Source organism: Myotis myotis, unplaced genomic scaffold (assembly GCF_014108235.1).
Source record: "Myotis myotis isolate mMyoMyo1 unplaced genomic scaffold, mMyoMyo1.p scaffold_m19_p_5, whole genome shotgun sequence".
NCBI classification, from domain to species: domain Eukaryota; kingdom Metazoa; phylum Chordata; class Mammalia; order Chiroptera; family Vespertilionidae; genus Myotis; species Myotis myotis.
The window spans coordinates 6,481,057-6,504,793 of NW_023416357.1; the positions used below are offsets into that span (position 1 = coordinate 6,481,057).

General features: G+C 43.2%; 1 protein-coding gene across 3 annotated transcripts in view; it reads left to right on the top strand.

The window, feature by feature from the left end:
- Positions 1-23,737, top strand: part of WDR70 (WD repeat domain 70) — a 203,020-nt gene that overhangs the window by 54,343 nt on the left and 124,940 nt on the right. For all 3 annotated transcript variants that reach the window (XR_004967437.1, XR_004967436.1, XM_036308389.1), the window contains one exon: positions 19,586-19,662. Coding sequence is in view for 1 of the 3 variants with exons in the window: in XM_036308389.1 (XP_036164282.1) it covers positions 19,586-19,662 (77 nt within the window). In the remaining 2 variants the exon portion in view is untranslated. The remainder of the gene's footprint in view (positions 1-19,585; positions 19,663-23,737) is intronic.

The window sequence follows — 23,737 nt, forward strand, 5'->3', positions numbered from 1 at the left end:
TGGAAATGCAAGAATTATTTGAAAGTAGTAGATTTCAGGGGCACTTTTTTCTTAACTTTTTAACCTCTTTTCTGATTCCAAGAGTAATTAGTGACTTGTGGTTATACTGGAAAATTCAGTGAATAGGTTATTAAGGGAAATAATTAAATATATCTGATCTGTTATGATAAAATATTACGTACTCGAAATATAAACAGGCCTTTCTAATTATATTGTCAAATTGTTATCTTGTTAAATTTGTATCTCTAATCTTTAAATTGTGTGTGTGTATGTACATATATGTATTTTTTTTTAAAAATATATTTTATTGACTCTACAGAGAGGAAGGGAGAGGGATAGTTAGAAACATCGGTGAGAGAGAAACATCCATCAGCTGCCTCCTGCACACTCCCCACTGGGGATGTGCCTGCAACCAAGGTACATGCCCCCGACCGGAATCGAACCTGGGGCCCCTCAGTCTGCAGGCCGACGCTCTATCCACTGAGCCAAACCGGTCAGGGCCCATATATGTATTTTTTAAGTGTAGTTACTGCGGTACAGTTGCTGCTGTGGGTGGAGAGAGGCCTGGAATGGCAGTGAGGGGCAGGGCCTTACTTCAGCCACAGAAGTGCTCATTTTGTCCCTGTTACGTGTTGATGTGTTGGAATTCTCCGTGAGATATCCTTTGAAAATCAGGTTTTGCTGCTTCTTTAAAATATTATTTTAAAAATAATTTTATGAAAAAAAAATAAGGTAAAAGTTATTTTATCTGGGAATGGGACATTAGTTATTCAGGCTTAGGTGGTTAGGAGCATATGACAGGGATAAGCAGGCATCAACCTTTAAGCCATTAAAAAGCTTGCTTTACAAGTAACTGCAGCAGTATTGACATTACAACTCACTTATTCTAAACTAGGATTTTCGTATTTACTTCCAATCAGAGTGCTTTCCTTTATTATTTTGAATTCTTAAGCACATACTTTGAGATTCAAATGGGGCTCTTTGGCCTAGAGCTCACAAAGTGTGATTATTTAGTTTCTATCCCTCAAAACTCTGTAACAAATCAGTGTTAAGTTAAATTCACAAAGTTTTGGTAAATTATTAGTAAGTGAATGCCTATGATAATAGTCTCCTAATCTCCTTTATTCTGTCAGTTCACCTCAGTTGATGTCGTTAAATGCATTTGCCATGGATTGTCTTTAACCCTTTTCAACATCAAAACAATTGTGCGCTATTTATTTCTTAATTATAGTCAGGTGCCACTTACTGACATTTCAGTCAAGGACTGCATGTACATGGGTGGTCCCATCTATATATATAAAAGCCCAAGCGACCGTTCGACCATTCGCTATGATGCACACTGACCACCAGGGGGCAGATGCTCAATGTACAGGCATGGAAACATGGAACAGACTGATGAATCTCAGAGGGAAGGAGGAAGGGGGGTGGAGGGAGGGTGGAAAGAGATAAACCAAAGATCTTATATGCATACTAGAGGCCTGGTGCATGGATTGTGCACCGGTGGGGTCCCTTGGCCTGGCCTGCACTCTCTCGCAATTCAGGACTCCTTGGGGGATGTCAGACTGCCAGTTTCAGCCCAATCCCTGCAGGGACCCACCCGTCTCACCCAGCCCAATCAGGGCCGATTGGGGCCTGGGAGGGACCACGGGAGGGCTCCAGGGCATGTACAGCCCATCTTGATTCATGCACCAGGCTGAGGGACCACACCGGTGCACAAATCGGTGCATCGGGCCTCTAATAAGATTATAATGAAGCTGAAAAATTCCTATCACCAGTGATGTAGTGATGTCACAGTTGTTGTAACAATAGCGCAGCACATGGCTCATGTGCTCGCGGAGGTGCTGATGTAAACTAACATGCTGCCAGTTATAGAAAAGTAAGCACATGTGATTCTGTACAGTACATAATGATAATTCATCATTGATAATGATACCAAACAACTGTGTCATTGGTTTCTGTGTTTACTATACTATACTTTTAATCATTATTTTAACCCCTTGAGTGCCGGGGAGCATGATCGCGCTCCTCCTGTCTTTCGTCAAAAGTGCCAGAAGCGCTATCAAAGCTTCAAAATGGCGTCCAGTTCTAAGTCCGCTTTTATTAGTGATGATGATATTGTTAAATATGTCAATGTAGTAAAGGTTTCCTTAAGTTTTTGAATATGTAACTTCATTTACTTGCGATTCATAATTTTTTTCCTAAACTGCTGTAAAATCAGCAAAAATGCCTTGGCAATTATAGCGTAGTTCCTAGGATATTGTTTGGCACACAAAGGGGGTTAAAGTGTACTTTCTCTACTTACAAAAAAAGTTTGCTATAAAAGAGTCTGTTTTATGCTGGTAGGGGCCTCCTACATCTCATGCTTACTGTGGCTCTTGATTGAGTCATTTTCTCTTATGCTTGAATTAATCTTGTGTTTTATAAATGTAGTCTAGCCTAAGTGTGCAGTAGGTCTACTAATGCTCTAGGCCCGTGGTCAGCAAACTGCAGCTCACGAGCCACATGCGGCTCTTTGGCCCCTTGAGTGTGGCTCTTCCTAAGCCTTAGGAGTACCCTAGTTAAGTTAATAACAATGTACCTAAACTTAAACATATAGTTTAAGTTTAAAAAATTTGGCTCTCAAAAGAAATTTCAATCGTTGTACTGTTGATATTTGGCTCTGTTGACTAATGAGTTTGCCAACCACTGCCCTAGGCCTTCACATGCACTCACTACTCACTCGCAGACTCACCCAGAACAACTTTCAGTCCTGTAAGCTCCATTCATGGTGAGTGCCCAATACAAGTCTACCATCTTTTATCTCTTACACCGTATTTTTACTGTACTATTTCTATGTTTCGATATACAAACACATGCAATTGTGTTAGAATTGGCTACAGTATTCAGTACAGTCACATGCTGTACAGGGTTGAGGCCTAGGAGCATTAGGCTAGACCAGTGGTCGGCAAACTGGCCCCCAGAGTGTGGCTCTTTCACAAAAAACCACATTGCAGGCGTGCACGTACAGTGCGATTGAAACTTGTGGCCCATGCCACGGGGCCAAAGAGCCGCATGTGGCTCGCAAAGCGCGGTTTGCCGACCACTGGGCTAGACCATATAGCTAGGTGAGGAGTAGGCTGTACCGTCTATGCTTGTGGAAGTGCTCTCTATGACGTTCACACAATGATGAAATCACCAGACAGTGCATTGCTCACAATGTCTCCCCATTGGTAAGTGGTGCATGACTGTGCATGACTGAAGTGGAAGAGGACTGGCTCTCCTGCTGTTTTAGTGGGACATTTTTCCAGGAGTGTACTTAAGATATGGAAATTCAAAGCTTTAGAAGGAATGTTGGAGAAAAATGTTTTTTTTTGTTTTTTTAATATATTTTATTGATTTTTTACAGAGAGGAAGGGAGAGAGATAGAGAGTTAGAAACATCGATGAGAGAGAAACATCGATCAGCTGCCTCCTGCACATCTCCCACTGAAGATGTGCCCGCAACCCAGGTACATGCCCTTGACCGGAATCGAACCCGGGACCCTTCAGTCCGCAGGCCGACGCTCTATCCACTGAGCCAAACCGGTTTCGGCGAGAAAAATGTTTTAAAATGCTTTATTTATATTGAATAGTACATGTAGTTATTCCAATATCCAGCCACTCTAAAAAATTGCCCTTGTATTTGTAGATGAAATTTATTAGCCATATCCTGTTAATAGTAAATACTGTTTCGTAAGGAGTAAAATATTTTAAACTGTGAGTCTAGGTATATTTTTGTTTATTTAAGCAGTTTTAATCACAAATACAAACTCTAAACAGTGCAGTGATTTGAAGAACATTATTTCTTTCCAATATCTGAATATTTACAGATCTTTTGTCTAATAGAATCTTCCTCACACCAGTTTCTGTTCTTTTGACATATCCCCATCATTTTGGGGGTACTTTCTACATTCTGGCACAACAAAATGTTCCAGGCTCATTTTGTACTTTTCCTGCTTTGATGTTACCCATTCTTCTAGTGATTCATGGCTCCTTTTAACTGGGAATTCTATTTATAAATCAAGATCTGGGCACTAGATATGATCATTGCTGCTGAGGTGTCCTTGCCTCTAGACTCTTTCAGAAGACAGAGCTGGAGTGGGGAAGTAAGCCAACCAATGAATGAAAATAAACAGAATATACGAAAAATTATAAGTTCACACCGATACATCAAATTCTAATCCAGCTTCCTAGCATTAAACAATTCCATATTTGTATTTCACTTCTCCAACAGTGAGAAACTTGTCCTCCAACATCATCATTGTATTTACTAATTTGTTCAGTGGTATGCTACCCAGAAAGTAGCTTCAGAATTGCTGCACCCATAATCCTTGTTGTAGACAGAATTCAGAATAATCCCTAAGATTCCCTACCCCTCCCCTTCAGTGAGGATGTGAACCTGAGTATGATGAAGTACTCCTGTGATTAGGGTATATGTATGGTACAGTTGACTCAGTGGATCCACCCTAATCAGGTGAGCCTTTAAAAGGGATTGGCGCTCGGCTTGCTGGTGTGGTTCAGTGGTTGAGCATTGACCTATGAACCAGGAGATCATGGTTCGATTCCTGGTCAGGGTACATGCCCAGTGTGCAGGCTCGGTCCCCAGTGTGGGGTGTGCAGGAGGCAATCAATGATTCTCTCACATCATTGATGTTTCTATCTCTTCCTCTTCCTCTTCCTCTTTCTTTCTGGAAAAAAAAAATCCTATATAATAAAAGGCAAATGTGCAAATTGACTGATCAGTGTAATGACCGGTTGCTATGATGAGCACTGACCACCAGGGGGCAGACGCTCAATGCAGGAGCTTCGCTGGTGGTCAGTACACTCCCACAGGGGGAGCGCAGCTCTGCCAGAAGCTGGGCTCATGGCTGGCAAGCGCAGCAGCAGTGGCGGGAGCCTCTCCCGCCTCTGTAGCAGCCCTAAGGACCCCTCGGGGGATGTCCGACTGCTGGCTTAGGCCTGTTCCCTGTGGGGGGTGGGCCTAAGCCAGCAGGCGGACACCTCCTGAGGGGTCCCGGACTGCGAGGGTACAGACCAGGCTGAGGGACCTCTCGCCTCCCAGTGCATGAATGTTGTGCACCAGGCCTCTAAGCTAATCCTATCTAATAAAAGAGAAACATGGTAATTGGCGTACGACCGCTACCCTTCCCATTGGCTAATCAGGGTGATATGCAAATTAACTGCCAGCCAAGATGGCGGCCGGCAGCCAGGCAGCTTGAAACTAACATGAGGCTTGCTTGCTTCAGTGACAGAGGACTCCAACGTTCCCCGCCTGCTGCTGCAGGCCTCTGAGCTGGCAGTTTGAAACATAGTTACAAAAATAGAAGCTAAACAAAACCCCAGAAACCAGCTTTCAGCTAGCCGGGATCTCAGACCTGGAGTTGATACAGAGTTTCGATTGTAGAACCTAAACAAACCAGATACCTGCTTTCAGGAGCGGAGGCCTAAGAGCTGGAGCCTCAGAGCTAAAGCTGGCTCAGAATAAAAAAAAAAAGAAAAGAAAAAAAGGAACAGTTGGGAGCTTCAGTCCCAGCCTGAAAACAGCCCTCAGCCCCTCACCCAGACTGGCCAGGCACCCCAGTGGGGACCCCCACCCTGAAGGGTGTGTGACCAGCTGCAAACAGCCATCATCCCCTCCCCCAGGCTGGCCAGGCACCCCAGTGGGGACCCCCACCCTGATCTGGGACACCCTTCAGGGCAAACCAGCCGGCCCCCCCGCCCCATGCACCAGGCCTCTATCCTATATAGTAAAAGGGTAATATGCCTCCCAGCACCGGGATCAGTGGAGCCGCGAAGCCTGCCGGCACCGGGATCAGTGTGACAGGGGGCAGTGCCCAAACCCCCTGATCGCCCTGTGGCTCTGTGTGTGACATGGGGCGGGGCCACAACCTCCCTATGGGCCCTGCTCTGTTCCTGACAGGGGAAGGTGCCCCAACCCCCTGATCGGCCCTGCTCTGTGCCTGATAGGGGGGAGCTCCCCAACCTCCTGATCGCCCTGTGGCTCTGTGTGTGACAGGGTGCAGTGCCCCAACCCCCCCGCCCGACGGGCCCTGCTCTGTGTGTGACGGGGTAGAGCCATAACCTCCCCATCGGCCCTGCCCTGAGTGTGAGAGTGGCGGCGCCCCAATCCCCTGATCGGCCCTGCTCTGTGGGTGATAGAGGGCGGCTCCCCAACCCCCCACCCCACGGGCCCTGCTCTGTGGGTGATAGAGGGCAGCGCCCCAACCCCCTGATCTGCCCTGCTCTGTGCGTGATAGGGGGGAGCTTCTCAACCCCCTGATGGGCCCTGCTCTTCTGCATGACAGGGGGGAGCTCCCCAACCCCCTGATCGGCCCTGCTCTGTGCGTGACAGGGGGCAGCGCCCCAACCCCCTGATTGGTCCTGCTCTGTGAGTGACGGGGTGGCGCCGCAACCTCCCCATCGACCCTGCCTTGAGTGTGACAGGGGGCGGTGCCCCAACCCCCCAATCGGCCCTACCCTGAGCGTGACTGAGGGTGGCATTGCAATCTCCCAATACGCCCTGCTCTGTGCATGACAGGGGGCGGCGCCCCAACTCCCCAATCGGCCCTGCTCTGAGCCCGACAAGGGGCTGCACCTAGGGATTAGGCCTGCCCTCTGCCACCCAGGAACAGGCCTAAGCCAGCAGTGTGTTATCTCCCGAGGGGTCCCAGACTGCGAGAGGGCACAGGCCGGGCTGAGGGACCCTCCCTCCCCCCCCGAGTGCACAAATTTTTGTGCACTGGGCCTCTAGTCTAATAATAATAGACAAACATGGTAATTGACTGTACCTTCACTACGCCTCCCATGGGCTAATCAGTGTGATATGCAAATTAACCGCCAACAAAGATGGCGGCTAATTTGCATATTGCAGGCAGATCCCGCTGCGCTGCCCCGCCTGGGGCTGGCAGCAGTGCAATCCCCAGCCGCTGGCCACCCCAGTGCGAGATCCTGGCCTGCCATGTGCGGGGCGGGGGGGGCGGCAGCACAATCTGAGCGGCCGCTTGCCCCGGCATGGGTTCCGGGCCTGCCGTGTCTTGGGCGGAGCACGTGGGGCAGGCAGCAGCATGATCTAAGCGGCCGCCCATCCCAGTGCAGGATCCGGGACTGCTGTGTGTGGGACGGGGTGGGCGGGGCAGGGAGCAGCACGATCTGAATGGCTGCCTCTCTCAGCACGGGATCCTGGCCTGCCATCTGGGACTGGGGGATTGGGCGTGCCATCTGCCACCCGGGGAGCGGGCCTAAGCCAGCAGATGGTTATCTCCCGAGGGGTCCCAGACTGTGAGAGGGCACAGGTTAGGCTTAGGGACCCTCCTCCCCTGCCAGTGCACAAAATTTTGTGCACGGGGCTTCTAATATATATATATTTAAAAAGGGATTGGCTGTTTCTGGCAAAAGATATTCAAAGTATGGGAGGAATTTGGAGGGATTTTCTCTGTTGCTGGCTTTGATGATGAAAACAGAATTGGATGATGAAATTGGAAAAATAGCTTAGGAGATTTCCAGGCAAAATGCTGAAGGTACTACCTGGTTTCTTTTTGCTGCTTGTAATAAACTATGAGATAAGGAAGATAAATTGAAAGAAGTCTCGGGGAGAAACCAAGATGGCAGCATACGTAAACACCGGAGTTTGCTGCCTCGAACAACCACTGCAAAAATACAACTAAAAGACGGAACGGACATCACCCAGAACCACAGGAAAGCTGGCTGAGGGGAAATTCTTCAACTAGAAGGAAAGAGAACAGCATACTGAGACTAAGAGGAGGCGCAGTGCGGAAAATACAAAGGTGCGGAGGTGCGCGAGGAGTGGGCTGGTGGCTGAGGGTGGGGTTGTCTGTTGCAATTGGGAGGGAGTCTCAGGCTCTGAGCTCCAGTTCTGGGTGAGTCTCTAGGGACCCAGACTCTAGGGAGAAGCGGGACTGTCTGGCATCGATCGGAACACGAGGGCAGCTTTCTCTCCGAGGTTTGCAGTGGTTGCTGGGACTCTGAGAGGCAGAGCCTCTGGGGACGGGACTGAGAGCAGCCATAACTGCTCCCTCCGCCTGCCCTGTTGATCCCGTGCGACCCGCCCCGCCCAAGCCCTGCACAGAGCCATTTGACAGATAGCCTCAGGCAAAGGCTAGATTAGCACCTCCCCAGAGGACAGAAGTTTTCCCACTGCAGACACAGCTGATTCTCACAGCCATTTGGCCTGGAGGTCAAATCCCCCTAGTATTAACTACAACAATCAAGGCTTAACTACAACAAGACTGCGCACAAAGACCACTAGGGGGTGCACCAAGAAAGCATAAAAAATGCGGAGACAAAGAAACAGGACAAAACTGTCAATGGAGGATATTGAGTTCAGAACCACACTTTTAAGGTCTCTCAAGAACTGTCTAGAAGCCGCCGATAAACTTATTGAGATCTACAAGAAATCTAATGAGACCCTCGATGTTGTGATAAAGAACCAACTAGAAATTAAGCATACACGGACTGAAATAAAGAGTATTATACAGACTCCCAGCAGAAGACCAGAGGAGCGCAAGAATCAAGGCAATGATTTGAAATGCGAAGAAGCAAAAAACATCCAACCGGAAAAGCAAAATGAAAAAAGAATCCGAAAATACAAAGATATTGTAAGGAGCCTCTGGGACAGCTTCAAGCGTACCAATATCCGAATTATAGGGGTGCCAGAAGATGAGAGAGAGCAAGATATTGAAAACTATTTGAAGAAATAATGACAGAAAACTTCCCCTACCTGGTGAAAGAAATAGACTTGCAAGTCCAGGAAGCGCAGAGAACCCCAAACAAAAGGAATCCAAAGAGGACCACACCAAGACACATCATAATTAAAATGCCAAGAGCAAAAGACAAAGAGAGAATCTTAAAAGCAGCAAGAGAAAGAAAGTCGGTTACCTACAAGGGAGTACCCATACGACTGTCAGCTGATTTCTCAACAGAAACTTTGCAGGCCAGAAGGGAGTGGCAAGAAATACTCAAAGTGATGAATGCCCAAGAACCTACAACCAAGATTACTTTATCCAGCAAAGCTATCATTCAGAATTGAAGGTCAGATAAAGAGCTACACAGATAAGGAAAAGCTAAAGGAGTTCATCACCACCAAACCAGTATTATATGAAATGGTGAAAGGTATCCTTTAAGAAGAGGAAGAAGAAGAAAAAGGTAAAGATACAAATTATGAACAACAAATACACATCTATCAACAAGTTAATCTAAGAATCAAGTGAATGAATAATCTGATGAACAGAATGAACTGTTGATTATAATAGAATCAGGGGTATAGAAAAGGAGTGGACTGACTATTCTTGGGGGGGGAAAGGGGTGTGGGTGATGCGGGAAGAGACTGGACAAAAATCGTGCACCTATGGCTGAGGACAGTGGGTGGGGAGTGAGGGCGGAGGGTGGGGTAGGAACTGGAAGGAGGGGAGTTATGGGGGAGAAAAAAGAGGAACAAATGTAATAATCTGAACAATAAAGATTTAATAAAAAAAAGAAAAAGAAAAAGAAAAAAAAATCCTGAGGGAATGGGAGGGAAAGGTGCTGTGGGCATACTGCTCTCCTTTCTCCTGAGGCTGAGGTTGAAGGTATGGGTGTCACCAGGACCAGAACTGGTATTAGTAACAAAACCAACCAAAAACAGGGATGGGAGAGGGGGAGGTAGCGAACCGCAGTCTGTGGTACAAATCTCACCAGCTGTCTGCTTTTGTACAGCCTGCGAGCTAAGAATGTGTTGGTTTGTTTGGTGTATTTTTATTGTTGTTTTTCTTTCTTAGATGGTTGGGGAAATATTTTATTAAAAGAATATTTCGGGACACGTAAAAGTTCTGTGAAATCCAAAAAAAAAAAAAAAAACCAAAAAAAAAAAGAAAGAAGTCTTGTTAAAAGGTAGCCAGGACTAGATGATTTAGTTAATTTTGAGCCTCTACAGATGGCAATGGTTGTTAAAATGAAGAAACTGCTTCTGCAAGTGGGGTAGAGAGAAAAAGCCAAGGGTGTGCTGTATATATAACCTTTTGCTAAAACCTCAGAAAGATAAACATTAGAGCATTCAGTAACACTAAAGGTTCTTTCTAGAAATTAAGCGTGTGCCTCATAGATATTAAGCAAGCCAGGTGACCTGTAAGAATGGGTATTACTCCTTACCCATTTCAGCAGGAGCCACAGATAAAGAAGGGGTGGTTTTGCAGAGATTTGGGGGCATGGCTTTTGTCTAATTCAGATTCAACAGGAGATTGTCTTTTGCTGGTTTTGAAGATGGAGGAATCCATGCGACACGAAAGGCACATAGCTTCTAGATGCTGAGAGCAGCTCTCAGCAGTCAGACAGCAAGGAAATAGGCATCTTAGTTCCACAACCACAAGACCTTGAATTCTGCCAGAAACCTGAGTGAGCTTGGGATCAGATTCTTCCCAGAGCCTCCAGAAAGGAATGCACCCCTGACATCCTGACTTTAGCCCGTGAGACCCTGAGCAGAGAACCCAACCATGTTGTGTTAAGACTTCTTACCTAAAAAACCATTTGGTAATAAATTGTAGGTGTTTTAAACTCCAAAGTTTATGGTAATTTGTTGCACAGCAATAGAAAATACAGTTATGCAAAAACAAACAAAAAATAAACACCCATACTAAGTAAAAATGGAAGTTCCTGAGAGGTGGCAGTGATTGTGATCAAACCCAAGAGCAAGAGTTAGCTTTGAGTGTGAGGAGGGGATGGAGGGAACAGACTGGGCACACATGAAGTTATGTTTAGAGATGGTGAGCCTTAGATAGGAGATTGATGGTGTCACTATCCCCTGGCAGGTTCACTTTCTACCTTTGTGTTTGCAGATGCTGTGATGAGGCCTTTAGTGGGATACAAAAGACTTAGAATAGCCACTGACGGTTGTGAAAGAAAAATTACTAGAAGTTTGGGATCATTTAGGGCTATAGAATGTAGACTTGTAGGGACAGTCATTCTGCATATTCGTATGATATTCTTGAGTCTTATTTAGGAGCTTGGGTATTTGAATGGAATACATGATGGGGAGGAGGAAATTATTTCAGAATAAAAGTTGTACATTGTAGGTACAGCAAAAGAACATTCAGGTTTATGCTGAGAGAGAGGTTGAAGTTTAGGATATTGAAAATAAAGAAAGTTAAAGAACTTGAAGATATGTTGTAGTAAATGTAATGTCTAGAGCCTAGAATATATCAGGTAATAAGTATTTGTTAAATTAACAAATGTTGGAAGTTCATGATTTCAGAGAAGGGATCATGTATAGTAATGAAAGACTTAGCCACAGTTGGGGCTGCTGAAGTATCTTAGAAAACATCATTAGACTTGAGTAGATCAAAGAAGAATGAATTTATCTCTTTGATGATTTGAAAATTGCTCGGGAATTAGAAAGACTTGGACTTCAGAGTCCTTGATTCACAGAAGGAAATGACTAAGAATGTGATGGATTACACAACAGGGTCTGGGAACTAAGGCCTGTTAGCCGAATCCAGCCTGCATCCTGTTTTTTAAATAAACATTTCATTGGAGCACAGTCACACCCATTTATTTACTACTAGAGGCCCAGTGCATGAAATTTTGCACGGGTAGGGTTGGTAGGCCTGGCTGGTGATCAGGGCCAATCTGTGGGATGACTGGCTGGGCGATGGGAGGGCCCCCATTGACACCTGCCTTCGCTGGCCTGGGGCCTGCAGACTGGGGGCAGCTCCTGCGTTGAGCGTCTACCCCGTGGTGGTCAGTGCATGTCATAGTGACTGGTCGTTCTGCTGTTTGGTCGATTTGTATATTAGGCTTTTATTATATAGAATTGTCTGTGTCTCTGTTGTGCTACAATCATTGAGTTGAGTGGTGCAGTGGGAGAACATGTGGCCAGCAAAGCCTAAAATACTTACTGTCTGGACTGTTGGAGAAAAAGTTTGCCAACTTGCAAATTAAAACTCTGAACATTTTCTCCAGCAAGGTGTATTCACATAACATTTTTATTGACAATTTCAAGAGGTTTGGTGATTCTGGAAAGCCTGTAAATGGACCCTGGTTAAGAAGAACTTTTGGATCAAAGTTCATAGTATTGATACCATTATAATAACCTGGTTATTAAAAAACAGGAAAGGAGTAAAGGGCAGACGAGATAATACAGGCATGCCATTTATATGGCTTTGCTAGGAAGCTGCAGTTAACACTTTTTAAGCCTGTTCCCCGCAGATCGCTGGGGGAAGGGACGGGACAATTGGTGCATGCCCAGTAAGGTCTGGGTGCATGGGAAGATGCTCATCTGTCAGTCACACCTGGGAACAAGTCAGTGGCCACTGCAGCATGGGAAGATTTAACATTTAAACTCCTGAACAAAGAAATTGCTGGCTCTCTTGCCTCTCCTGCTTGCTGCGCTCCTGGGACTCCTGTTGCAGGGGGTGTGCTCCCCTGCGTTGGCCCACGTGGCTCACGGCCATGTGGGACCCACACAGTGGACCGCTGGACTAAATCTAGCCTGAGACTGCGTCAGACCCTGCTCCACCATGGAACAGAAACTCTGGACACTGGCCCCACTTTTGGCTCTGCTGGAGCCTCAGCTGCACCTTTTCCAGGACTGGGTTAAGGACAGTGGGACTTCGCATCCCGAGAAATGTAATTCAACACCAATAAAAACCATTTAGTTTTCCCATGTGAGGCTTAGAAAATTCAACCCCACTCTCACCAGCAATGGAGAAATCCATTTCTCTAGCAGCAGTACATTCCCTACTATATTTCTTCTCTTCATAGGAGCTGCTGTGTTAGTTGGATTATCATTCCAGAGACATGGGCATGTGTATTTTGTGGCTCCGAGAGCCTTACTTCATTCATTGGCTGTAAATGGTATTGCAGCAGGGCACCTGTTTTTTTTAATATATTTTTTATTTTTGTTGTTAATCCTCACCTGAGGATATTTTTCCATTGATTTTTTTTTTTTTTTTTTTTTTAGAAAGAGTAGAAGGGATGGGGAGATACAGAGAGAGAGAGAAACATCGATGTGAGAGTTGTCAACCGAGGTATGTGCTCTTGACTGGAATTGAACTTGGGGCCCTAGTCCACAGGCCGATGCTCTGTCCACTGAGCCAAACTGACTAGGGCCGGGCACCTGTTTTTGCAGCTTTTGTCATAGGGGCAACCACATGAGTCTGGACAGTTTAGTACAGATCAGCACACATATGTGTGTGTGCAGAGGAAGTCAATATTCGTCATGGATCAGTAAAAGTATAGCCTATTATGAGAAACAGATAGGTGCTTAATTCTTTCTTCTAGACTGTTTCCAGTTAAGGATGCTAAATAAAGAAAGGGATTTTTTTCCCCCCTTGCAGGAGGGCCTGTGTTCAGATAAAAGAGAAAGAAAAACTAGTTTATTTGATGAAAAAGTGTTTTAATCACTGCCTGTTCTTTAATAGGTGTTACTTTAAAATTTTTTCCACTAATGCTAGCCATGGTACTGATTCTGTTTAGATCCATTTAAGAATCCTTAGTTGAACTTCATTTTTGTTATGACTAAATCTTGGTCACTGTTTTAACACAAGGGTACTTAACATTCCCGTCGCCTTTGTCATGCTTCTGTCTTTACAAACAAGAAACAACATTCATAGTCTTTTAGATTTTTTCATTTTAACCTACATGAGTGATGAGAGAGAATCATTGATTGGCTGCCTCCTGCACGCCCCCTACTGGGGATCGAGCCCACAACCTGGACATATGCCCTTGATGGAATCGAACCCAGGGCCCTTCAGTCCCCAGGCCGATACTCGATCCACTGAGCCAAACCAGCTAGAGCGATCCTTGTTAATGAAACACCTCGATAATTCTAGTTGGATTGTGGTGATTTCTTGTGACTCCCAGTATCTGTCTTAATGGCCATCAGGCTATGAATGATGAGAAATATAATACCAGAAATAATCACGAGACTCCTGCAGATTCTACTTGAATATCCTTTCTGGATTACTTTTTGCAACCAGGTCCTGTTATGATCAGTTTGAGTAGTGGAGATCATGATGAGTGTCACCTGCAAAGACTGGTATTAAATGCAGCTCCTTCAGAACAGAAACCAGCAAACACCCATCAAGTTAAAACACCTGTCTATGAGTTTTGTTAATTTGCTTTTCTTGTTTGTTCATTTGTTGCTTTTACTTTTTTATCCCACATATGAGTGAAATGATATGGTTCATGACTTTTTCTGTCTGACTTATTTTGTCTAACATTATATTCCTCAAGATCCATCCATGTTGTTGCAAATGACAGTATTTCATCATTTCTAATGGCTGAGTAGTATTCCATTGTTTTACTAGTATGTAACATATCTTCTTTATCCAGTCACCTATCGAAGGACACTTTGGTTGTTTTCATGTCTTGGACACCATGATTAATGCTGCAATGAACATAGGAGTGCAAATATCTTTGCAAATAAATGTTTTCAAAATTTTCAGGTAGATACCCAGGAGTGGGGTTGCTGAGTCATATGGTAACTCTAGTCTTAATTTTTGAGGAGCCTCCATACTGTTTTCCATAGCAGCTGTACCAGTTTACATTCTACCAGCAGTGAATGAGCGTTCTTTTTTCTCCGCAATCTCTCCAACATTTGTTATTACTTATCTTGTTGAGAATAGCCGTCCTAACAGGTGTGAGGTGGTATCTCACTGTAGCTTTGATTTGCATTCCTGTAATAGTGAAGCTGAGCATCTTTTCATAGATGGTCATTTGTATATCTTCTTGGGAGAAGTGTCTGTTCAGGTCCTCTGCCCATTTAAAAAAAGGTTTTTATTGATTTTAGAGAGACAGAGAGAGAAAGAGAGAGAGAGGTTTGAGAGAGAGAAACATTGATCGGCTGCCTCCCACAGGTACCCCAACTGGGGATCGAACTACACCCAGCTCTTTTCCCACATTGGGACCTTCTCACATACTGGCTTCTTTTCATTCCTTCAATCTCAGGTTACATGCCACTTATTCAAATAAGTTTTGCCTGGCCCTCTATCTACGTAAATATGACCCATCTCTCCCTACTGCAGAAGAGGTTCCACATCTCTGTCCCCGTTTGTATCCTGTAGACTTGAACAGGATGTCAGGAGTTGGCCAGCAGCTGCTTGAGGCATTGTAGGCAGCTTGCACTAGAGATGGTTTCCAGGCCCATGCATGGGTATTGTAGTTCCAACTTATGGTTTCCGGAGAACCACAGTTAGTTTCCTTCTAAATCATTTAAACATGCACAATTTGCTTCTTATAGTAGAGCTTTATTTTTTACCCTTTCAGAATAAGAGACCTTACCATTATTACAGTAAAAAATATTAGGTTCGCCCTCGCTGGTTTGGCTCAGTGGATAGAGCATTGGCCTGTGGACTGAAGGGTCCCGGGTTCAATTCCAGTCAGGGGCACATGCCCGGGTTGCAGGCTCAATCCCCAGTGTGGTGTGTGTAGGAGGAAGCCGATCGATGATTCTCTCTCATGTTTCAATCTCTTTCTCCTTCTCCCTTCCTCTCTGAAATCAGTAAAAAAATATTAAAAAATATATTAGCTTCTCTTCTGTCCCACCTGAACCTTTGTATGTGACCACTCTAACTGACTGCTACCTAGGAGGGGAGTGTGTGTTTAAGTTTGATAGGTACTCTGTGGTTGGTATGGTGTCGATATCAGTCTTATACCAACATCATATTGTTTTAATTAAAGTGTTTCTATATTATACTCTATACTTAGTAAGACGAATCTTCCTTAATGATTTTAAAGATTTTTTTCTTTCCTCACATATATATTCTTCCATATTATTATAGAACCAAGATTGTTGACACACTTTTAAGAAGTATGGATTTTTTTACCCCATTGACACACTTTTAAGAAGCATTGAGTTTTTTACTGCCAACCTTTTGCTTTTGCCTTGATTATTTGAAAATACTTTTGTTTTTTTTTTATTAATTAAACCTTTATTGCTCAGATGATTACGTTTGTTCTTCTTTTTCCCCCTCACTCATAACTCCCCTCCACCCAGTTCCCACCCCACCCTCTTCCCTCACTCCCCATCCACTGTCCTCATCCATAGATGCACAATTTTTGTCCAGTCTCTTCCCGCATCCCCCTCACCCCTTTCCCCCCCAAGAATAGCCAGTCCACTCCTTTTCTATACCCCTGATTCTATTATAATCAACAGTTCATTCTGTTCATCAGATTATGTATTCCCTTGATTTTTAGATTCACTTGTTGATAGATGTGTATTTGTTGTTCATAATTTGTATCTTTACCTTTTTCTTCTTCCTCTTCTTAAAAGATACCTTTCAGCATTTCATATAATACTGGTTTGGTGGTGATGAACTCCTTTAGCTTTTCCTTATCTGTGAAGCTCTTTATCTGACCTTCAATTCTGAATGATAGCTTTGCTGGATAAAGTAATCTTGGTTGTAGGTTCTTGGCATTCATCACTTTGAGTATTTCTTGCCACTCCCTTCTGGCCTGCAAAGTTTCTGTTGAGAAATCAGCTGACAGTCGTATGGGTACTCCCTTGTAGGTAACTGACTTTCTTTCTCTTGCTGCTTTTAAGATTCTCTCTTTGTCTTTTGTTCTTGGCATTTTAATTATGATGTGTCTTGGTGTGGTCCTCTTTGGATTCCTTTTGTTTGGGGTTCTCTGCGCTTCCTGGACTTGCAAGTCTATTTCTTTCACCAGGTAGGGGAAGTTTTCTGTCATTATTTCTTCAAATAGGTTTTCAATATCTTGCTCTCTCTCTTCTTCTGGCACCCGTATAATTCGGATGTTGGTACGCTTGAAGCTGTACCAGAGGCTCCTTACACTATCCTTGTATTTTTGGATTCTTTTTTCATTTTGCTTTTCCGGCTGGGTGTTTTTTGCTTCTTCGCATTTCAAATCTTTGCCTTGATTCTTGCGCTCCTCTGGTCTTCTGTTGGGAGTCTGTATAATATTCTTTATTTCAGTCTGTGTATGCTTAATTTCTAGTTGGTCCTTTATCACAACATTGAGGGTCTCATTAAATTTCTTGAGGATCTCACTATATTTATCGGCGGTCTCACCAGTCTTTTCGAGGGCCTTACTAAATTTATCGGCAGTCTCACCAGTCTTTTTGAGTGCCTTACTAAATTTATCGGCGGCTTCTAGACAGTTCTTGAGAGACCTTAAAAGTGTGGTTTTGGGCTCTATATCCAGCATTTTGCCTTCCTCCATTTCTGTCCTGTTTCTTTGACTCTACATTTTTTATGCTTTCTTGGTGCACCCCCTAGTGGTCTTTGTGCGCCATCTTGTTGTAGTTAAGCCTTGATAGTTGTAGGTAACACTGGGGGGGATTTGACCTCCAGGTCAACTGGTTGTGAGAATCAGCTGTGTCTGCAGTGCGAGAACTTCTGTCCTCTAGGGAGGTGCTAATCTAGCCTTTGCATGAGGTTAACCAGCAAATGCCTCTGTGCGGGCTTGGGCAGGGCGGGTCCCAGGGGATCAACAGGGTGGGTGAGCGAGCAGTTATGGCTGCTCTCAGTTCCGTCCCCAGAAGCTTTGCCTCTCAGTGTCCCAGCGACCGCTGCAAGTACCTCGAAGAGAAAGCTGCCCTCGAGTTCCGACCGATGCCAGACAGTCCTGCTTCTCCCGTTTGAGTCTGGGTACCCAGAGACTCGCCTGGAACTGGAGCCCAGAGCCTGAGACTCCCTCCCGATTGAAAACGACAACCGCGCCCTCAGCCGCCAGCCCGCTTCGCACGCACCTCTGCACCTTAGTATTTTACTTCCATACTGCGCCTCCTCTGAGTCTCTCTTTCCTTCTAGTTGTAGAATTTCCCCTCAGCCAGCTTCCCTGTGGTTCTGGATGATGTCTGTTCCGTCTTTTAGTTGTATTTTTGAAGTGGTTGTGCGAGGCACCATTCTCCGGTGTTTACCTATGCCGCCATCTTGGTTTTCTTCTGGATTCTTTTTTCATTTTGCTTTTCTGGTTGGGTGTTTTTTTGCTTCTTCATATTTCAAATCGTTGACTTGATTCTTGCAATCCTTTAGTCTGCTGTTGGGAGTCTGTATAATATTCTTTATTTCAGTCAGTGTATGCTTAATTTCTAGTTGGTCCTGTATCACAACCTTGAGGGTCTCATTAGATTTCTTATAGATCTCATTAAGTTTATTGGCAGTTTCTAGAAAATTCTTGAAAAACCTTAAAAGTGTGGTTTTGAACTCTATCCAGTAGTTTGCTTTCCTCCATTTCTGTCATTTGTGTCCTTTTTCTTTGTCTCCACATTTTTTATGCTTCCCTGTGTTGGTAAAGTGGTTTTCTGTGCTAAGTGTCCTCTAGGGCCCAGTGGTTCAGCCTCCGCAATTACCTGAGGAGGACACTCTTGGTGCACCCCCTTGTGGTCTTTGTGCACAGTCTTGTTGTAGTTAAGCCTTGATTGTTGTAGGTATCACTGGGAGGAATTGACCTCCAGGTGTTGGCTGTGAGAATCAGCTGTGTTTGCAGTGGGAGAACTTCTGTACTGGAGACACCTCTCTGGGGCAAGACTTGCTTCAATGGGGCTTTGGTGCTCAACTGAGTCTGCCCCCTGAGTGTGTCCTTTATGGTTCCACGGAGCTGCAAACTGGATGGTCCCACTCTGACCTCTGAGTTTCCTGGCTCCTGGATCTCTAGGGAGGTGCTAATCTAGCCTTTGCCTGAGGCTATCCAGCAAAAGCCTCCCTGCAGGGCTTGGGGGGGGGGGTCCCCACAGGATCAACAGGGCGGGGCTAACAGTTATGGCTGCTCTCAGTCCAGCCCTCAGAGGCTCTGCTTCTCAGTGTCCCAGTAATTGCTGCAAGCCCTTCGGAAAGAAAGCTGCCCTCGAGTTCCAACTGATGCCAGACAGTCCCGCTTCTCCTGTATGAGTCTGGGTCCCTAGAGACTCGCCCGGAACTGGAGCTCAGAGCCTGAGACTCCCTCCCGATTGAAAACAACAACAGCACCCTCAGCTGCCAGCCCGCTCCGCATGCACCTCCGCACCTTAGTATTTTACTTCCGCACTGCGCCTCCTCTGAGTCTCGGTATGCTTTTCTCTTTCCTTCTAGTTGTAGAATTTCCACTCAGCCAGCCTTCCTGTGGTTCTGGGTGATATCCGTTCCATCTTTTAGTTGTATTTTTGAAGTGGTTGTTCGAGGCAGCAAACTCCGGTGTTTACCTATGCCGCTATCTTGGTTTCTCCTTGAGAATACTTTGTATTCCTTTTAATTCTTTTCCATTGAGAAAAGAATCTTTAAAGAAGGGCCTATTTTATTTCTCTTTCTTTCCTAAATAGAGGCTGTTACTTCCCCTCTGTTTTCTTCCTTATTAAGCACCTATATGTAAGCACTGTGCTAATTCCTGGGCAGCTGGGGTTTGGTGGGGTGGGGACGAGGGTGTTACACAGTGAATTAAACAAAGTGAAAATAAACAAAGTGAAATAAACAACATATATTTTGAAATAAAATTGAGAAAATAATATCAGTTTGTTATTAAAATAGTGTGCTTTTGAGAGGACTAAAAAGTTTAAGCATATGTCAGTTTCTGGTTGGTTTATAATTTTTTATGTTTGTTAAACATCTTTTTTCCTTAATTAATTAATTTTTTATTTTTTTAAGGGTCACACAGCAATGCTTCATACTGGCTCATGGCATCCCAAAATAAAGGGAGAATTTATGACTTGCTCAAATGATGCGTGAGTATTGTTGATAATTCATCTAATCCATTCATATCTTTTAATATTTTAACATTTGTATTGTAACCATCTTGCCAGTAAAGTAGGAGATAGAGTATTAGGAATCCTGATGTTTATATATTCTTGCTCTTACTTTGACTTTAGCTGGCAGTGTAAGGTTTGTTTAAATAAATATTGAAACTATGCAAATGAGAGTTAGTATAAATTCCAGTAGAGTTTATTATGGAGTACAATGGATCAGATGGATGTTTTTAAGTGGACTCAAATGACTTTGAAATTGTGACTAATAATTTGTTACTTTTTTTTTGTTTTTTTAATCCTCACCCGAGGATATTTTTCCCCCATGATTTTTAGAGAGAGTGAAATGGAGGGGGAGAGACAGAGAGAGAGAAATATCTCATTGGTTGCCTCCCACACAAACCCTGACCAGAATCGAACCTGGGACCCTTCAGTCCGTCCCCTGAGCCAAACCAGCTAGGGCTAATTTGTTACTTTTTATAGTTAAGACTGATTTTCATCTGAGTCTAATTGCTAATATGTTTCTTGTTTAAATGATTATTTCTTGGCAGTAATAACTGAAAAAATTGATTAAATGGTTATTAAGATTCTTTTCCATTATGTCTGTTGGCCTCAGACTCAAGAATATTACAGGGAATATTTGGGTAGCTTTTCCCTGTATTGTCATATTGTATGATTCACTTTTAGTATTAAGAGTGGTTCATAAGAATGTGCTATTTGTAATATTACAGAGAAATTGCAAAAAAAGTCTTTTTTTTCTAGTAATATATATTATTTAATGCAATATATCCAAAATGTTATGATTTCAGCATGTAATTACCCCCATTTGCCCAAAATATTTGTTCCACATGCTGTAATTTTTACATGATTCTCAGTACTTGAGAAAAAAATTTCTTCAAAACATCATTTTATATTTAAGGGAAAAAATCTAAGATTGAGTTTTTGGTTTTTGTTTTTTTTTTAACTTCTTTATTGGTTAAGGTATTACAAATGTGTCCTCATTTCCCATTAACCCCCAACCTCCCCATCCCGTTCTCCCCCCCCCCCCCCCCCCGCCCACTCATGCACAACAAAAAATCTTATAAATTAAAAAGCATAGATGGTGTTATTTAGGTGAAACACTCTTAGATTTTAGATAAAAAAGAACACTTTTGTTCTTAGGTTATTTTGTCTTTTAGCCTTTTGCTCTCTGATACTTAACATTTGCCTTATTATCTCTCAAAATTGCTCTTCATATTCTTAGATATTTTGTTTTCTGGACTTTATCTTTCAGATAATAGACAAAAGACATAATTTTACTTCCGTAGCACAATCTAAAAATTAACAATCTAAAAGGAACTAAAATTTGGGAATCTATACAGAATATGACTGAAAAAAGATAATATTTCTGAATAAAATTTTTGGTAAATAGAACTATATTAAGTCTTTACTTAATATCCTTGATAAGGTTTTAGAAATTGCAACTTTATGTGAAATGAAGTATAATGAAACAAATTTTACCATAGCTTAAATGATATAAATAAGTGTTCAAGCCTGGCCGGTGGGACTCAGCAGTTGAGTGTCGACCCAGGAACCAAGAGGTCACTGGCTGGATTCCTGGTCAGGGCACATGCCTGAGTTGCAGGCTCCATCCCCAGTAGGGGGCATACAGAAGGCAGCCGATGGATGATGCTTCTCTCTCATCGATGTTTCTCTCAATCACTATCCCTTCCTTTCTCTCTATCATTAAAAAAAATAAAAATATATTAAAACTAAACACAAACCAATGAGCTTGCTTTAAAAAAAAAAAGAGTTCAGTTCTTATGCCGTATTTTGGTCACAAAAACTTCACCAAACTTCTACATAAAGACCCAAAACACTTCTAATATTAAATATTGAAATGTGAGCTATACACACATTTAAGAAAGATTAATAAAAACAATTAAGAATTCTTTTCTAATCTGCTTATTTCGGTTCAGGGTCGAGGGTGGCTGGAGCCAATCAGCAGCTTAGGGCGTAAGGCAGGACCCACCCTGAACAGGACTCCCTTCCATCACAGGGCGCACTCACACTCACACTCACTCCAACTGGGCCAGTGACACACGCCACTTACCTTACCTGCACACCTTTGGGGTGTGGATGGAAACGAGTCCCTGGAGACAGCACATGCAGATGTGGGGAAATGGTGCAAACTCCACACAGACAGTGGGTCAGTGCAAGTCATCCCCTCCGCCATTCATGTTATAAGAAAACAACTTAGAACAAAATGATGTTATTTGAGGACTTGCTGTATCTAGTTTCATTTCTTTTTAGCTTTGTCTTATCATCTGTCCAAATAAATTATGTACGTTTAAAGTGCTATTCCAAACTTCAGCATTAGAAAATCAAATTTAGCAGTTAATCTAAATTAGTAGTATCCCATGGCCAAGTAAGGTTTATATTAGGAATTCAAGGATGTTTAACAATTAGGAAATTTTACCAACAAGAAATTTTCAATATAATTCATCTTTTAACAAATGAAAGGCAAAAAAATCGATTGATTTTATAATATGATAAAATTGACATTTGATAAAACTTAGTAGTCTTTACCAATAAAAGTTCTAAGTAAAATAGAACTAGGAAGAAATTACTGAATCCTGATGAAAACTATCAAAATTTAAAATATTGTATTACATATTGAAGTATTGAAGCTACTTGCATTTAAATAAGAAACAAGACAGGAATGCCCACAATTATTTAGAGACTTTATACAGTGTAGTAAAGTAAGAAAATAAGTAAATTGGTATTACTCTTGGAAGAGAGCAAACATACTGTTAAAAAAAAGCACAGAGGATCCAGGCTATTCTGGTTAAAATTGTAAGCTAAATAAAGCAACTGAAAACAATTTCTTGTCTTCAGAACTATTTAAGGATCACACAATTTTATGAGCTCTACAGAAGCTTTCCCCAAAGTGGCTTCCAGGATATGTAAATTAGTGGTTCGAAAAAGGCATTCCAAGGTCAGATAAATTTGAGAAACTTTGAATGTTATATTCCCAGGTCAGTGAGCCACAACAAACATTTAAATGGCTTTGGATAGGTTGTAAAGAAACTTATTTAACTTTGTTACTCCTTTAAGCAACAGTTGGGGTAAAGTTCCAAACTAAAGCATGACATCACTTTACTGGGTATAAAATTTAGTTTATCCCATTCCTTGAAAGAGCAGTTCTTTAGTTCCCTGCCCAGATCACTGACTTACTAGTCTATTGTACCTTTGAAAATGTGCTCCACTTTCTGTTTACACTATAGAAATGGGCTTCCTTTGTCCATAGTGACAATCAGAGGGCCTTAACCATAGACCCCCATTATACATAATCTTTACACCTGTTAGAGAAATATGCCACTAATAAATTCAGGTCATTTGATTGACTTTTTCTTGGCCTTTGACTCTGAAGGCAATAATTAGAAATGTGCTAAGCTGTGGGAAACCATTTCAGATACCTAGTTTAGTCAACAGATAGAGTGTTCTTATTATGTACCAGGTACACTGTGATCCAAGTCCCTGCCTGCATGGGGCTTACCTTCCAGTGGAGGTGAGTGCTGGAGCAGACAGGTACAGATTACATTAACACACCAATATGGTTTTATGTAGTAATAAGTGTGAAGAATTAAGTAAAAGGATAGAGGAAGAACAGAAGGCTATTATGGCTGACAATTGGGGAAATTTGAAAATTAGGTGATATGACAGACTCATGGCAAAAATGGCCACAATTCTTCATCTTTCCTTGTATCCATGCCCTTTTCAGTGTGACTTTATAGCTACTCCCATTAAGAGCTGGAGTCTCTTTATACACCCCATGAATCTGGACTGGCCAGCAGAAGGTGGAAAGATGGCAGCATGCCATTTCTGAACAGAGGCTTGTTGGAAGTTCCTGCGTGCTTCCTCTCCCTGTGAACTTGCATCACTGTCTCATCGAGCTGTAGCTACCCTGCTGAGGAAGGAAAGGTGTGGTGGAGGAGGATTCTGTTGCCCTATCTGAAGCCGTATTAGATCAGCTTATACTCAGCCACCTCCTAAACTTGGAGCGTCACCGTGCCAA